At 41.5% G+C, this 18,407-nt stretch overlaps 1 protein-coding gene across 1 annotated transcript in view; it reads right to left on the reverse strand.

Annotated features, from left to right (window-relative positions):
* The window catches only part of LOC145392087 (uncharacterized), a 181,951-nt gene that overhangs the window by 152,105 nt on the left and 11,439 nt on the right, over positions 1-18,407 (reverse strand). Inside the window, exon 2 of the mRNA XM_080266541.1 lies at positions 5,918-6,141. Coding sequence (XP_080122667.1) covers positions 5,918-6,141 — 224 coding nt within the window. The remainder of the gene's footprint in view (positions 1-5,917; positions 6,142-18,407) is intronic.

Raw genomic sequence — 18,407 nt, forward strand, 5'->3', positions numbered from 1 at the left:
CCCCAGTCCCGAGCCTTTTTGGAAAAATTTTTTTTCTTATGAAACTTCCGCTTAGGTCGAGAAACTATGGAAAATCTTGAAGAAAGTGGTCTCTGCGGTCTATAAGTGGTCTATACAGGTGCGGTTTCCCCCCGCAGGTATCGTATTCTGTAATGGGCTGGATATGCGTAAACGTTTTCTATGGTAAGGAGTAATGGGACAAACAACACACAACACCTCTACATTTATTGAATTTGTACTAATAAACAATAACAGTAACAATATAATGTATTTCAGACACATATATAGGAAAAATAAGCATTGTACCATCGCGCGAGCATAGCGAGTTAGGTCCGAGTCGTATCATGCTATATGCTAATTTTCTGTTATGAGTCTACCGATCATTTTTTCTACTTATATACTTCTGTTTCAATGACAATTTACTAATTACAACTGTTTGTAAGTGATTTCAGATGTTTTCATTCATTTTGATGACATGCAGCATAAGTTTAGCGCACATCAGCTTAGTAAGCGCACTCGCTATGTCTCGTATTTCAACATAACCAAATTGTTTTATCACTTTCCAATTATTTTCCCATTTACATAGAACCTTTCCCCCACCACTGTGAAGGTTTTCAATAATTTTCATTCATTACGAGGGCATTTAGCGATATGCTAGCGCCTATTCACGTAGCAACCACGATCTCAAACACTCGTGTTTCATCATCTACTTTATTTATTCACTCCAATTATATTTTCCCACTTACATTACACACGTTTACACCCCTCCAATGCACTGTACATACTTACTGCCATTATTTATTCAAGTGAGCGTGAGAATATCGCCTGAAAATACCCTCGCAAGGAATGTTACGTCATACATAATACTCACACACTTATATACTAATTCACACACACACTTATATACTAATTATTCACTTAATCACTTGCTGACTTTTATTTTGACTAATACGTGCCTTATTCATTCGACTAGGCGTCAGGAAATCTTATCTTTATAGACACGCTATGAATATTTGACTTAGGAAATACATCATCATATACAATAATTTGAACTTATATTATACCCGTAAGAATGTCACATAATAGAAAATATATAATAAGGGGCCGTATTTATTGCACTGAGCGACAGAATATCGCATCAAACAACCCTCACTATGTAAGTTTCAACTTAGGGCAGATTTATATACTTACACCCAATGTTTGCACTTATGTTCTACCCGTAGGCACTTTATACTAATATTTGGCGATCCACATGACTGATATTTTCACAGAGCGTCTGTCTGTCGCATTTACATCATAATTTCTGCGTCCTTTCGCAATCACACCATGCTAAAATTGCAGCAACATGTGGTATTCACTAAAACATGGGTGAATACACAGACCCACGTCACACTGCACGCACTCATAGCGGGTGTCCTTCCTCTGTCGTGAGTCTCACCTGGGAATGACTGCACACGTGACACCTGCGCTGGGGCCTAGGTCTGTTGGGCTGGGGCGGGATAGGAGTGGGGAAATGGCGGGCGGATATTCTCTGGGGAGTGTGGGTAATAGGGGCAGTGCGGGGGCGCTGTTGGGGCCTTTCAACCGCATATTTTGCAAAGATTTCTCGTGTGAGCTCCCTCACAAACCCTTCAAAGGTTTCCTGAACTCCTGTGGTCATGGCGTGAAGGTGGTGGCAATTCAGAGCAGTGATATCTAGCAAGTGAAAGAACAGTTTCTTATACCACTTCATCGTGGTCCTGGCACACTCTACCGTCAATATCATGGAGTCTGACTGGTCCACGAGGCGCATGTTTATATTATAGTCCATGACACATTCAGGTTTCCAAACACGACGCCTGCTCTCGCTATGGTAATCAACAGAATCAGTACGGTGCATCAAGGGGCGGTGAACCGTGGACAAGAGGCTTACTTCTCTGTTGTGGTTCCACACTGTTGCAAGGATGTTGTTTGCTTTGAAGAAGACAACCTCACTCCTTGCAAGTTTCCGCCCTACCTTGACCATGTGACGCCGGTTCACCTTTACGGTTCCACAGACTCCCGTTTCATGTCTGTGAAGATAACGAGCGAGAAGAGGGCTAGTGTACCAGTTGTCGAGATAGAGAACGTGACCACGATGGAGGTAGTCTTGTATCATCGTCTTTACCACTGCTCCAGAAAGTCCTATACTTCGATCTTCTATTATGTCTGTCTGTGCACCGGTGTACAAGACTATGTCTTGCACGTATCCAGTCCTACAGTCACACATAACAAAGATCTTGAACCCAAAATGGTGCCTTTTGCTGGGTATATACTGTCTGAATGAAATATTGCCTCTCCACAACACGAGACTCTCGTCTATGACGAGATCTCTATAGGGATAGAATGAGGATCGAAAGGTTTGCCTGAGGTGATCAAAGACCAGCCTAATTCGCCTCATTTTGTCCGTGTTGTTTGCATGTGCAGGGTCATTAGCATCATAAAAATGGAGGCGACTTAGAATTTGTTGAAACCGATTACGGCTCATCACTTGACCAAATATGGGGGTAAACATAACAGGGTCCCTAGTCCAGTAAGCAGGAATTCTATTTCTTCTTATTATACCCATCAAAAGGACAAGGGCAAAAAATAAGAACATTTCTGGAATGGAGACAGGGTAATCATAAATCATTGAATGCCTACTCCTTGTTCCCAATCTTTCACTTTCTAGCCGCTGGCCGCTTGCAAACAGGTTTGTTTGAAGCACGATCTGATCAACGAAGGCCTCACTGAAAAACAGGTGGAAAAAATCCAACCTGCTTGAATTACAGTGAATACCTGGTGCAATGCAGCCAGATCGCCCCTGCTCAGTGAAGGGGTGAATGAGGGGAGAAAAATCACTCCCATCCTCCCAATCCCACGACACAAATCCCTCGTCCCCATCACCGCCTTCGTCTGGGTGGGGAGGAGATCCTGGTTGGGGAGGTTGGGGAGAAGGAGTACGGAGGGCTTCCCCACTGTCACTCCTCTTCCCTCTGCCTTTACCCTTTCCCTTTCCCTTACCCTTATGGCCTTGAGGAACATTAGGGGGCTGTGGGGATGAAATAGTTTGATATTGGGGAGCAGAAGACGTGCTGGGGAGTGGTTCCTCCCCACCTTCCCCCTCCATTACCACACCACGTGCTCTCTCACGCAACCTTGCTCGACCACGTGTTAGGGGATATTGGGGAGCATAAGACGTGCTTTGGAGTGGTTCCTCCCCACCTTCCCCCTCCCTCACAACCCCACGTGATAAGGAACGCACCCGCACTGGCCCACGTGATCCACTCTGCCGCCTCACACTGCGTAGGGATAGCAATGACTCACCCACCTCACTCTCACTTTCCCTAATCCCAGGAATGTCCATTTCACCTCCACTCCCTCCACTTCACTTCCTACCGCCCCAAACAGAATGCTTGGCCCATACCTGCTTAGACGACGTGGTGTGCGCTCTGGGCCACGATGCGTAATCACCTCCCGCCCATACCACGTGGCAGCACGTCCCACGTCTCTGTCCTCGTCCTCGTCCTCGACCTCGAATTCGGCTTCCAAGGCACGCTGGGGACAGGGATATGACATACCACGTGTCTTCTTTGCCTCCTGCCCCTCTCTAGCAGCACGGTAAGTCACGTACTGCCGCTTCCTTGGTGACGGAACTTCCTCGTCACTGCTGGTGGTTTCTTCCTCCTCTGGCTGCACATAATCTTTGTCCATCTCCTCGTCATCCAGTGGGGAATCACTGTCGCCGGTAAAGGTGTCCAGGGCAACTTGAATTTCGCTCTCTGAAAGACCTCTCTTAGCCATGTCTGAGCAGGACCGTGGCTACCAGGTGAGTGGACGAGTGGCGGGCTAGCACGGGTCGCGCGGGGTCGCCGAGTGTCCCCGCCTGGTGGCAGGTAGGGGAAGGTCAGGCGAGGGTACGTACCGCAAATCAAGCGCGAAATTTGAAAATTGTCGAAATTATGCACATTGCAATTGCACGACGTACTGGTACGTCGCCGGGACTGGCAAATGCAAATCGTGGTGACGTACCCATACGTCGTCGGGACGGGGCGGGTTAATACTGAGGTGTATGCTAATATTAATATGATCAATACCTGACGGATCATTTCATCAATATCTTTATGTTGGTTAACTAAGCGTGGGAGTGGGGGACAGGAGGATAAGAGAGGTGTTTGGTTGATATAAACCCAGAGAGAAGGGTGGTGGTGGTGGTGGTGGTGGGAATGAGAATGTGTGAGAAAAGACATCATATCTTTCAACAGATGCTGTTCATTATACTATACTTATTTGTAACATTATAATATAGGACGTAACTATTACAGACAATAACACATAATACAATGTAGGTCTTCTTTCATTTTCGTTCCTTTTTCATATGTTGTGGATAACAGCACAGTAATACACATTAAATACCTTTATATACTTACACCTACTGGTTCTGATTCTCTATAAAAACAATCATGACATTGTAAGATCACCAGCTTTGGCCGTTCCACATTTGTCCAACAACATTTGCCACTGGGGTTGGGGGAGGGGATGTGGGTGTGGGGTGTTCGAACGCCTGGTCTCTCACTGGCCGCAACTCCGGCTACTAGGGGGGGAGAAATTAGTGCTTCCGAGTGTACATACAGCAGTGTATTGGTAGGGTGTTTTTGGTTTTCGGTGTTTTTCCTGCATGGTTTTCTTGGTGTTTACCACTACTTTTGATATGCCTATATGTGTTTTGATGTCTAAATATCACTGTATGACCAGAAAACACTGCCAAATTAAGAACGGGTAATGTACAAACAGGTTAGGTATAAGTTGGAGGTGGGTATAGGTAGGGTCTGGGTATGGTAGGGGAATAGTGTTCATTATCCGGATGTTGCCACTACCCGGACATGCCTTTGGCTCTATTACATCCGGACACATGAGGGATTACTGTGAGTCAGTACAATAGTACAATGGCGGTGAAAACAATTGAAAAACCGTTAGTGCAATCCGGACTAAAGTCTGATACATCTGAAAAAGTCCGAATTAGCAGGGGAAAGTCCGGATGTCGCTTCAATTGGAATTTTACTTTTTCGGAATGGCTTGGGCCCCAATCAGTCTATTATAGTGAGGCTTTACTGTACCTATTCCCCGGCTAAGTAATCGTAGTCATGTACCGTACTTTATTCCAGCTCAAATTCTATGTACAGTAATTCTCCCCTGTAAACTAACTAAGAATGTGTTTGATACCAGTAGTGTTGGTGACTTGTTAATAAACTCCTCACTCTCCCAAAATGAGTTTACTGCCATCCCCCATTGTAAGTACTGTATTCAGCATGTATAAAGTAGTAAACCTAACACACTCAAGTGCTAAACTTCAGCAAAACACCCCCCACATAACCTAAATGCTATGCAGGTAGCTTACCACATACCAGACTCGCTACACGTTGGCAACAAATACATATAAAAATTGCTACAATCTTTTCACCCCTCTTTTTCTCTACATAATTATAACTCTCTATTCCATCTCTCAACTTCCCCCATGCCTCTGCTTCCCATCCACTCACTGTATGTTTTCTTCTTTTGCACCACAGCTTGTCTTCTCTCTTCTCAAAATCAAATACTGTAACTTCATTCTTGCATTATATACCCACAACTCTCCCACCAAGTTGGGCTTAAATCAGATAAAAACTGTTGGAAGTTGAACTTGCTGTATGAACCTGACCTTTGACCTACTGTTAACAAAAACAACAGATCAACCCTTGGAAAGACCCTCAACCCTTACACCAAATCAGATAAAACTGATGAATTATATTGTTAACACACCAAAGAATGTGAAAAACACACCAAGTAAATCAATACCAAACACTGTTTTTACTGCTCCTTCAAATTTTAAAACTGCCAAACCTAGAATTAAGTTCCTCTTACCACAACATATTGACTATACCTCCGGTGCAGTGCTGGTGAGGGCTGTCCAGGGTAGTGGGAGGAGGGAGAATAGACAGAGGGAGGGCTGGAGGAGAAGGTTGGTGAAGGAAACGCCTCTTCTTCTAAGCAGTCGGTAGTATCAAACATGTGGTGAAGGAGGTAGTTGGCCGTCTTAATGGCCACCACCACCATTGAGAGAACCACCACATGAGCCACCCATCCTGCCACCCACCACCCACAGTACTGCAATAGATAAAAAACTATTAACCATGTGTGACAATGACAATGTTGAACAGTTGGCTTCTATGATAAAGGGGCCAGCGAAAGCATACAATCAGTACTATATCAGCTCGCAACACAGATTACAAAAGACTCTCTGGGTTGGACTGTGAGACATAATCAGGGGCAAAAAGGTGAAATGAGAGAACAGATATTTAAAGAATACTTGACTGGACGAGGTTTTACTCAGCATATGTGAAAGTTAAGTGCTACTCAACGTTGCTTAGCATTTAAGGCACACAATGGTTGAGCAAAGTTGAGTCCATCTACATGTACAGTTAGGTCTGGTGACTGAGAGAGGACACATTACAACTGCTCAATGTTCGAGTGGTTCACAAAGAATGATGTAAAAATAAAATGCTGTACCAGAAGCTATACTGGTACAGTACTGGCTTCTTACAGGCAAGATTTTATTTTTCAAAATTATTCTTACACAATACATTACATTCTTATATATTACCTATTTCATATTACTGGGTATAAATTAAATGCATGTCTAACTACCAACATGTGCTCTTGTAAATAAAATGTGTCTTGTACTACTGTTCACCCAGTAACCTGTAATAATTATAAAAGACAGTGAAAGCTTGATTATCCATGTTCGAAACATTCAGTTTTCAGCACGTCCAGGACTTGAGTGAATGATACAGTGGTACAGTAATATATAAAATTATCCATATGATAGCTCCCATTTAAACAGAAAGTGTCTGGTTGCTAGCGGGTGAGCCATAGATGAGTGGGAGTGAGTCTAACCCCTACCCACGCCTTCCGGCCTGCCTTGTGAGACTGGATCACTCACGTGTGCGACCTTCATCATAGCAAGTTCACCTGTTACTCCTCATGTTGAGCTACCATTATGACCATGGATTATTTTTGTGCTTGTGATACTGGTGATGCCCTTCATCATCATATCCTTGACTCCACCACCAACAAAGCACAGTACCTGAACATGTGTTTTGTTTCTGACGGATTAAACATGATTTTGGACTATTCGGGCACTCCTTCACACCATATAGCCCAGATAATCAGGTTATCACTATAACAGTAATAGTAATAATAATAATACAGTAATAATAATAATACAGTAATAATAATAATAACAATAATACTGCAATAATACTAATACAGTAATAATAATAATAATAATAATAATAATAATAATAACAATAACAATAATAATACCAGTGTCGTGATGAGTTGGGATAGACTGAGATGGTTTGGGCAGGTTGAGAGGATGGAGGATGACAACTGGACGCAGAAAGTGAGAAATGTGAAGGCTAGGGGTAGGGTTGTGAGACTGACCAAAAAAGTCCTGGGGCAAGGTCACTAAACGTGACCTCAGGGAGGCTGCCTGAGAACAAGCAGTGTGGAAAGCCAGCATTAGGTGACCAAGGCTGATGCATGCAAGCATGCTGGGGCCTTTATAATGGATATAATGATATAATACATCATCATACATGTATAGTGTATACAATATACATCCATCCATCCATCATCCATTCCTACGTTGCCCCATGAGGAGCGTAGGAGCCCGGGGGCTAGGCAGTTGGTCCTGACATTTAAGATGAGAGTGACCAACCTCACTCATCCCTGAGTGGCATTACATGAGCAATAAACCCCAACCACCCCTTGGATATAAACCTTCACTAGCTCAATCCAATTGGAGCACAATAATTACCCACTAAACCACCAGGTGCCAAAATTTGGTTATATGGTCACCACCCAGCGTAGTAAATGGTTTCCTGGTGTACAGGAAACCATTTGGCTTGTCACTCAGTGTAGAGTCACCCATAGGCAGAAGGAAGAGGAAAGAATGAAGGAATGAAAGACAGAAGAGGGAGTGCAAAGTCACCCGTAGGCAGAAGGACAAGGAAGGAATGAAGGAAAGAAAGATAGAAGAAGATGGAAGGAAAAAAGGATGGAGGAGAGGACGGGGCAGACACCAGAGCAGCACTACATTTACTGAGGGGATGGTGGATATATATATATATATATACTCGTGTATATCTATCTATCTATCATCTATCTAATCTATCTATCTATCTATACAGAGTAAAATATATATATATATATATATATATATATATATATATGTGTATATATATATATATATATATATATATATATATATATATATATATATATATATATATATATATATATACACTATATACATATATGTGTATATACCGTATATATACAGTATATACATATATGTGTACATACCGTATATATATATATATATATATATATATATATATATATATATATATATATATATATATATATATATATATCTATATCTATATATATATATATATATATATATATATATATATATATATATATATATGTGTGTATATACCGTATATAAATATATTTTAATATGCTCGACTCTGGGCATAGGCTTCACGGCCTGGTCCCAGGGCCCAGTAGTCCTGCATATCATACACCTCTACATGTCACCACTTCGGCACTAACACCCACCATCCATATTGAATACATGCTAGGGCTGTCTCATACAGGACTAGTGTATTGGTATTAGTGAGGGTATTTTTACGACATGTCGGCGGGTCTTCTGGTAGATCAGTAAAGTCTGTTTTACATGAATTTCAAATCTTTAAACTGTTTCCTGCCCCAGCGAGTTTTTGAAACTAGGTCCAGTAGGACCGCAGGCCACCTCTCTACCGACTGAGCCACTGCCTCCCCCAAATATATGTATATACAGTATATATATATATACAGGTATACTGTATATTCAGTAATCCCTCACTATCCGATGCACTCTGTATACAATATTTCGCGTATACGATCGATCTTCTTTAGTACCGTACCCTTGGCTCTCTAAACGATTGCTCTGGCTCACACTTACGATCGCACGAGCGCGGTCGGTCAAGCGTTCCTAAGCGCAAGTCGATAAGCATTTGTTTGGAATTGCGATCACCACGCCAAGGATGATGGTGCGGCCACCCATCAAAGCCAGCTTGGGCTACAAGTAGCGAATTGGGCTACTTTTGGAAGCCCTGCACTACTAAATTTTGAATTTAGCTACTTGCAACTTTTTGAGCTACTTTAAAAGTAAGTTGGGCTAACTTGGGCTACTAATGAGATGAAAGTCAAAGGTTGATTAATGATTATGTATCACTTAAAATATAGCCTAATATAATTACCTATTGAAGACACAAAAAGATAATGAATTATAATTTATCGTATCATCCCTCTTGAAATTTCTCGCACTCTTGCATTAATCCCTGACTGGCTATTTAATTCGAACTGAACGTATGAGATTACCACCCCAGTCAGTCGTGTTTTCTTCATCCACGACTCGTGGGTGCAGGAGCAAACCTTGATAATCTTCAGCTGTGAAGAGGTGGTCGTGGAGACTTGCTGAATAATCATTCAAATATGTAATTATATTGAGGTGCAATAAAACACTTTCCTTTAGTTTCTAAAATACTTTCGTTAAGTTGAAAAAATGACTAAGTCCAACAGTAAGAGTTATGTTTTGTGAAGAAGAAAACAGCTTAGGTCCACGAATGTAAAAGAAATGACATAATTTAAAGAAAAAGAAGTAAATTTAGTTAATGCAGTAAGTAAGGAGTTCTGTGTTAATTAACTTTAGCCTTACATCACTTCGAACAACCTTACAGGAGCATTAATGGAGCAGCATTCAACTGGTAAGTTGTGCACAGTTAAATTATTTGCGTCTGTATGTATATACTCGTGGAGAGAGAGAGAGATACTGTAGATAGATATATTGATAGATATGTATATATATTGTACATAATTGTTGGGTTACTTTATACCGAAATTCACTACTTTTGAGGCCTGTTACCGCTACTATTGGTCACAAAAATCTGGCAAACCTGGCTCAGCCTAGTCTTTCCCACACTCTCATTTGATTCACTAGCTTTGTATTCCTGTGCATTAGCGACGTGATTTTCACTATTATTTCTCGCTTAACCTCAAGTACAAGTTCCGTGATGTCTTCCAAGCGGCCTGCAAACTCTAGTGCCTCTGATCTTAAGCCTAAGAGAGCCAGGAAGAGCTTAAATTTGGAGTCCAAGCTCAACATCATTTAGGCGTCATGAGGGAGGCGAAGGGGTAAACTCCATTGCTCACGCCCTTGGTCTGGCCCAGTCTGCGGTATAAACAGTGATTAAGAATGCTGCCAACGTTAAGAAGGCTGGTGAAACGAGCTTGTCAAATCTTCCGTCGATTGTTTAGCGTTTTGGGTGAAGAGGGAGTGAGGAGCAAGTGTTTTCAGTGCCGGGACAAGTTTGTGTGACACGTAAGTTTTATAAGTCAGTGTTTTTGAAAATGTTTCAAATTCTAAATTGGATGTGTGTTTTTCATTGCTTTGCGATTGTTATCATTAAAGTAGAGCACATAAAACATCTTTTATTTATAGCCTCCCTTGTCAATCCTTCCGTCGGTTGTTTAGTGTTTTGGGTGAAGAGGGAGTGAGGAACAAGTGTTTACGATGCCGGGACGAGTTTGTGTGACATGTAAGTACAAGTGCATAAAACATCTGTTATTTATAAAATACATGTATATGGTACAGTATAGTTTAAGGGCACATAAATATGAGTCTAGGAACGCATCCCTATTTTTCCCATTAAACCTTAAGTTCAGTATACGATTGCTCGGTTTACGATCCCCTATTCAGGAACGTAACCCAATCGGATAGCAAGGGAGATATATATATATATATATATATATATATATATACACACAGTACATATATATATATATATATATATATATATATATACACACAGTACATATATATATATATATATATATATATATATATATATATATATATAGAATATATATATTATATATATATGTGTTTATAAATACCATGGCTGTTTAATATATATATGGATGGGGTCGTAAAGGAGGTACAAGGTAGGGCAGTGGATGTCGGGGTGGCCCTAATGAATGAGGGTGAGATTTGGAAGCTTCCGGTGTTGCTGTTTGCTGATGATACAGTATTGTTGAGTGAAGATGAATGGGAGTTGCAAGGTTTGGTGAATGAATTTGGGACAGTGTGTAGGAGGAGGAAGCTGAAAGTTAATGTAAACAAAAGTAAAGTTATGGTGTTTGAGAGGAATGAAGTCACAGAGTGTGCAGTGAGGTTGGATGGTGAGGATATGGAGAATGTGAGTGCATTCAAGTACTTGGGTAGTGTGATGAGTAAGGATGGAACTTTGGGGGATGAAGTACGTGAAAGGGTACAGCAGGGAAGGAAGGTTGTTGGCACACTGAAAGCAGTGATGAGAAATAGGGAGGTGAGTATGGAAGTTAAGAAGTCACTGCATGATGGTATTGTGATCCCTACCCTGACGTATGGAAGCGAGGCGTGGACCTTGCAAGAGGGGAACAAGTCAAGAGTGAGAGCAGTGGAAATGAGTTACTTGAGAGGAGCATGTGGAGTGACATGGAGGGACAGGTTGACGAATGAAGAAGTGAAGGAACGTTGTGGGGTAGATGTGGATGTGGTTGAAAAGATTAGGAGAAATACACTGAGGTGGTTTGGACATGTGGAGAGGATGGAGAATGAAAGACTGACTAAGAGGGTGTATGTAGGTGAGGTGGAGGGAGGGAGAGGGAGGGGTAGACCGAGGATGAGGTGGAGGGATGGAGTTGAGAGGTATATGAGGGAGGGGGGGGTGAGTTGGGGGGAGGGGAGTCAAATGGTGGGTGACAGAGTGACTTGGAGGCGTTTTGTCTGCGGCCACCCTTTGCGGGATTAGGGCGTCGGGCTATAGATAGATAGATAGATAGATAAATACCAGTATATACCGTATACAGTAAAAGCTCAATTAACCATCATCCAATGCACCGGTTCATCCATATAACTGGAATGCAAACTCGATTCGGCAGGGAGTCGAAAATATTCCGGATACCGGTCATCGCCAATTCAAATCGCCTGCGCTCCGCCAACCTGATCCTGTTCCTTCCACTTCTTCAGCTCCTGACCCAGTTCCTTCCACTTCTTCAGCTCCAGTCTCCTGACCTTGTTCCTTCCACTTCTCCTTCTGCACTGTCTGAATCCTCATCTCATGATCCTGATGAGATTAGTTCTGTACAGTACAGAATAAAGTAGTGTATGCAGCTAAGTTTTCACAATTATTTTGGCCTGTAACATCTGCTAAATTTTTCTTTAAATAATTTTTGGCAATGGTTGCTGGTTTGTGTTCAGTCCTGTACAATTTTTCTTGCTGTCTTTTTTGTGTACTGTATTGTAGTGTAGTGTAGTGTACCTGTACAGTATATATATATATATATATATATATATATATATATATATATATATATATATATATACTGTATATATATAAATTTACATCAATGATCTTCCAAATAGACTAAAATCAAAATGTCAAATTTTTGCAAACAACACAAAGATATAAGGGAAGTCACAGTTCAAGGAAGACATACTCTCCCTCAAAAAAAAAAAAAAAAAAAAAAAAAAAAAAAAAATCTAGAAACTAGAAGGCTGACAAAAAACCTAGGTCCTTTCATTACATGGTGGTAAATGTGTAAAACCTTACACTCTGGTCTACTCATAACAATCTTCAACACACTTATTCACTGAACCAGCAACCCATCCAGGCAGACTCCAAGTAAAAAGATCTTGGCATCCTTTTCACTTAAAATTCAGCACACACAACAGAGGGACTGCAACCAAAGCTAACAGCATGATGAGACTTCTGTCAAACATTCACCTATATATATGGGGAAGGATTTGTGTCCCTGTATATAACCTACAATCACCTCTACCTGATGTACTGCATCCAGGCCTGGCCACTGCATCTAAAACAAGCCAGGAAGATCTTGGAAAATATGCAGAGACACGCAACAAACTGTGTATCTGCAATCAAGCACCTACCATACCCTATGAAGAGTGACTAAAGAAACTGAACATCCCAAAACTGGTAGACAGGCAGACCAGGAAAGATTTCACAGTAAATTTAAAAAGATTTCACGGTAAATTAAAAATAGTCAAAAGTACTGAAAATATAAACAGCACACAGTTTTCCATTCTAGGGAACACACAAACTTGAAGCCACAAACACAGCCTGTTCAAACGTAGACCAAATAAAATATAACAAAGCATTCTTTCACTCAGTCACTGACCCTTGGAACATGCTATTCAAGAGGTACTGTATTGTTTTGTATCATTATAAGACATCCATCAGCCTTGGTTACCTAATGGCACTTCTCCATGTTGCTTGATCTCTGGCAGCCTCCCTATTCAGTCCCCATCCCTGAGCTCACGCTTTGTGACGTCGTCCCAGGTCTTTTTCGATCTGCCTCCCACAACCCTACTCCCAACATTCACACTTCTCAATTTCTGCACCCAATAATCATCCTCCATCCTCTCCACATGCCCAAACCATCTCTATCTGCCCCTCCTCATCACAGCACCAACACACTTCAGTCCCAAACTTCCTCTCAACTCTTCAATCATAAACCCAGCCCAGACCTCACATTCAAGGACACACTACAAATCCACCTAATCAATGTAATATCTGTACGTTTGAGACTACGAATACCCTCTTCCTTTACTGCCCAAGTCTCACTACATTACACTCCTAAAACATGCTGCATATAAAGATACCCAAACATGGAGGGAAAATCCTCTCAATATCAGGAGAGGCAACAGCTCCCTGAACCTGCTCCAACCATTCCTTACCCTAACCACAGAGATATCTCCAGCCCCACCTCCAGCACACTGCACATCCCCCAAATAACAAAATTCTACCACACTCTCAAGAGACTCACCAGCAAGATCAATCCTTTCACAACTGAAAATCTCTACATGCTCTCCCCGATAAACCACACACATGAAATCAGTACCGTATTATCTTGTAGTCTACCTTTAATACCACTACATAGCTTATGTACCCACTGACATTATCACAAATACCTGTACTGCACAAGATGGAGTTAATTTTCACACCCTTGTTGCTAACCAGAAATGGCCACTCTCCCTCCACTTTGACAGTACCTAATAATGACAGTGCTCCTTATGATGAAAGGCTTGGTTTGAAAACAATTTTAAGTTCATTATACTGTACTGAGAACTGCTGACTAACAAAATGAAATACAGTATGAAACATTCCAAAGACTGAAAATTGCACTGGGAAATAGGTCTGCGTGTGGTACTCAGACAGCCCACTTGGATCAAACCCATACACCTCGTGCATACTATGGATTCAATGAGGTACCTTTTTCCCACAAACAGTTAGCTGATATCTGGTAATATGGTCTATATAGACTTACCAGTCTTGTTCCCATGTGAGGTAATATCAATGTAACTGGTGAGGTAATACCAGCAGCAGTTTAAATAATAGATTTCTGCCAGTGGGAGCTGAATTATGTGCTGCTCGAGTGATTATTACTAATACCATATGTAAATTTGTTTACGTATGAAGAGAACAGAGTGATACTGAAGATGAATTAACCTAACAAATGAGCCACATGAGGAATCACTTGTATCAGTAGCAGTCTCTGAGGTTCAAAGCCAAGAAGATGTAGATGAAACCAGTAACACAGAGGATAAAACACGGATAACAGAGTGAAGACTACAGTGACCAAAGATTTGGAGTTAAAGGAAGAGGACTAGGACTACGTGCTGACAGTACAGTGCCCTCGCACAGTAAATGTATTCAGAGTAAATAATTCGCCAAGTGAACGAGCAGGGGGTAATCAGGTTCACAAAACCAAAATGAATATGTTGAACCCTGAGTGAACGAAATCGGGGGAAAGAGTAGGCCATAACCGCCATCTCCCATACTAAACAACCCCTCCCCCACCAGTAGACACTGCACAAGAGGCCAGATCTGAGCAAGCTTTTGAGCAGAATTCAAAGGAGGACGAAGATTTGCCTATGTCTATATGCCTAAGATCAGTAAAATTCTAGCAGCAATGTATGTTCGCAGAGAAGAAGTAAAAGCAATTGAAACCAGCTATCTTAGGAGACAGGAAGTGCTCAGTGGAGCAGAAACCACTTTTCGTTATTACACTGAAAGGCACAATATGGAAGTCAACAGAAGAAAACAAGCACTCATCACACGCTACCACCAAACTCATGTACAACAGGAACCAGTTGCTTCTACATTGTATGCTACACTTCCTGGGGAAGACGATGATGTGATGTCAGTGATGTCGTCTTTGGACTCTGAAGGTTTTATGGGAGAGGTTAATGAGGTAGGGGCACCTAGGGAAGTGGTTCAGTCAGGTGATGAGGGCAAGACTGGTGACGGGAAAGAGGGAATGGAAGGTGATGTGGCGAGGACAAACTAAGGGTATCTCACTGCCTTGGAACCACCTGTATTCAAGCCAATCAGGGCCGCCATCTGCTTCAACTAAGGTACGGTAAATAACCATGTTTCATATTTTATATATCTGAACTGTATGTGTTTGAAATGGGCCCTTTAGTACATTCCTATGGCTCAAAAAGTGGACCCTGAGGGAGCAGTGCCGCTCATATGCTATTTTTTTCATATGTTGTTCACAGTGAACGAATTCACTCTGAACGAGCTCGTCTGCCGCCCATAAACTCGTTCACTGTATGGGGACACTGTATTCAACTACCGTACACCAAGTGCCAGAGACATACACACTACAAAGGGCAGATTTTGAAGAAAACCTATGAGGAAGATGACAAGTACATGGTGGAATATTACAGAATTACAGAGATAAATAGCAAAGAGGGCAGTCTCCCTACATTTAAGGAGACAGAGTCAGAAGACCACTACCCCACTCACAAAAACAGTATTGTGAGAAAACTGAGGATGTATCTTTTACTAAGAGGGGGAAAGTACTATCTAACAAGTAAGAATGATTTTTGGATCACTTATAATTTGGTACACAAATGGTCAAAAAAAAAAATAATAATAATAAGTGCTCAGTGATAACTGGCAATTCATGTGCTGATGATGGTTAGGGGAAGTGCTTTGTTTTAAGGAAACGGATGAGTTAAAAAACTGAAACTGTGAAGTTTCTGACCAGTGTATTTCTTACTGTATTTACATAGCTATTAACGGTACAGTACCGGTATGTAATTTTTGGTACTAAAAGACTTACCAATATAGTTCATTTTCTCTGCAAAAAGATCACTAGCATCCATTGTTTCTTAAGTATTCTTGCATAATGAAAAGCTTTCTAAAGTTAGTGAAATGAACTGGGATTTTTTTTTTTTTTCTAAGTTTAGAAATGTGTATAAAGGGAAGGGTGATGCCCTGGAGAGAGGAAATTATAGAGGTATAAAGCTTTTGGATCAGATAATGAAGGTAATGGAGAGAGTTTTAGAAGGTATGACTAGAGAAAGAGTGAATATTGATGATATGCAGTTTGAGTTTATGCAAGGTAGGGGGGCCACTGATGCTATATTCATTGTTCGACAGCTTCAGGAAAAATATATTGGTAGCAGAAGGGATCTTTATTTTGTTTTTGTTGATTTGGAAAAGGCCTTTGACAAAGTCCCTAGAGAGGTGGTGAAGTGGACAATGAGAAAGCTTGGCTTGGAGGAGTGGCTGGTTAGGGTGGTTATGGCTATGTATGTGGGTGCTCACACCCAGGTAAGAATGAATGGAGATTTCAGTGATGAGTTTTCCATGAATGATGGTGTGCATCAGGGGTCAGTCTTGAGTCCCATGTTGTTTATCATGGTACCTGAAGCCCTTTCACCTGACTTTAGAAACGAACTCCCGTGGGAGTTGTTGTATGCTGATGATTTGGTGTTGATTGCAGAGAATGAAAAGGAGGCGAAGGAAAGGTTTAGGAAGTGGAGAGATGGTATGGGGCACAAGGGTTTAAAGGTTAACGCAGATACAACAAAAGTGATGATATCTAGGGTTGGTGGCGGTACTGTCAAAGACAAGGGAGAGTGGCCACGTACAGTTTGCCACAAGGGCGTGGGGAGTAATTTTATCTTGTGCGGTGTTTGTGATAAATGGGTGCATAAGAGGTGTAGTGGTATCAGAGGTAGACTGCAAGATAATGCTGATTTTATGTGTGCGGCGTGTCAGGGTGAGCAGGTGGAGATTGTCAGACGTGAAAGGATTGAACTTGCTGGTGAATCTCTTGAGTGTGTGGAAGAGTTTTGTTACTTGGGAGACATGTTGTGTGCTGGGAGACATGTTGTGTGCTGGCTAGGGTGAGAAGTGGTTGGAGGAAGTTCAGGGAGCTCTTGCCTCTCCTGATATTGAGAGGACTCTCCCTACGTGCTAAGGGGTCTTTGTATGCAGCATGTGTTAGGAGCGTAATGCTGTATGGTAGTGAGACCTGGGCAGTGAAGGAGGAAGATATTCGCCAGCTCAGACGTACAGAAATGACAATGATTAGGTGGATGTGCAGTACGTCCCTTCGTCCAAGGCCTGGGTTTACGATGGAAGAGTTGAGAGGTAGGATGGAACTGGAGTGTATTGGTGTTGTGATGAGGAGAGGTAGACTGAGATGGTTTGGACATGTGGAGAGGATGGGGGATGATAATTGGGTGAGGAAGGTGAGAAGTGTTAATATTGGGGGTGGGGAGGGGTAGACCGAGAAAGACATGGGACGAGGTCATTAACCCATTATATCCCAGTGTCCTCATTTGAGGACACCTGATAAAATATTATTTTATTACTCAATTAATGAAAACACTGACAAAAAAGCAAACAAAAGTAATATTTCAGTGGGTTTTCACCAACATCAAGCAAAAATTAAGTTTCATTGACATATTCTTAAGCGATTTCTTGGTATCTAAAGTTGGTTGAAAATGGTGCTTCAAAAATGTTTGCATACTAAGAAGCATACTGAATACTACAAAGCCCAAATCATCTATGTTCATCCTGTCGCATGTTGTTAAGTGGATGGCCTACCATATGCATCATAACTGAATTCATTTTTTTCAGTACACAAGAGCACAACCATGTTAGAAAATGCTTGTCCTCAAATGAGGACACTGGGATAATATAGTAATATTACGTGTTCTTACATGTCCCAGCCTGCAGCATCCAACGACGCTTCATTTCTGCATAGATCGTCATAGACAGCACATTTACCATCTCTCAAGGTTAGTAAAGAATGATGGTAGTATGGTTTAGGTGTAATATGCTTTTATGAACCTATGCACATATAAGTATTTGGTGGTCAATACATTTCAGTACTTCTATTTTTTGATTTATTACTTTACTTTGATACAGATGGCGAAAGCAAGACTATCTGCA

This window comes from Coenobita brevimanus, chromosome 21 (assembly GCF_032717465.1).
Source record: "Coenobita brevimanus isolate Jiangsu-jjx chromosome 21, ASM3271746v2, whole genome shotgun sequence".
Taxonomy (NCBI): domain Eukaryota; kingdom Metazoa; phylum Arthropoda; class Malacostraca; order Decapoda; family Coenobitidae; genus Coenobita; species Coenobita brevimanus.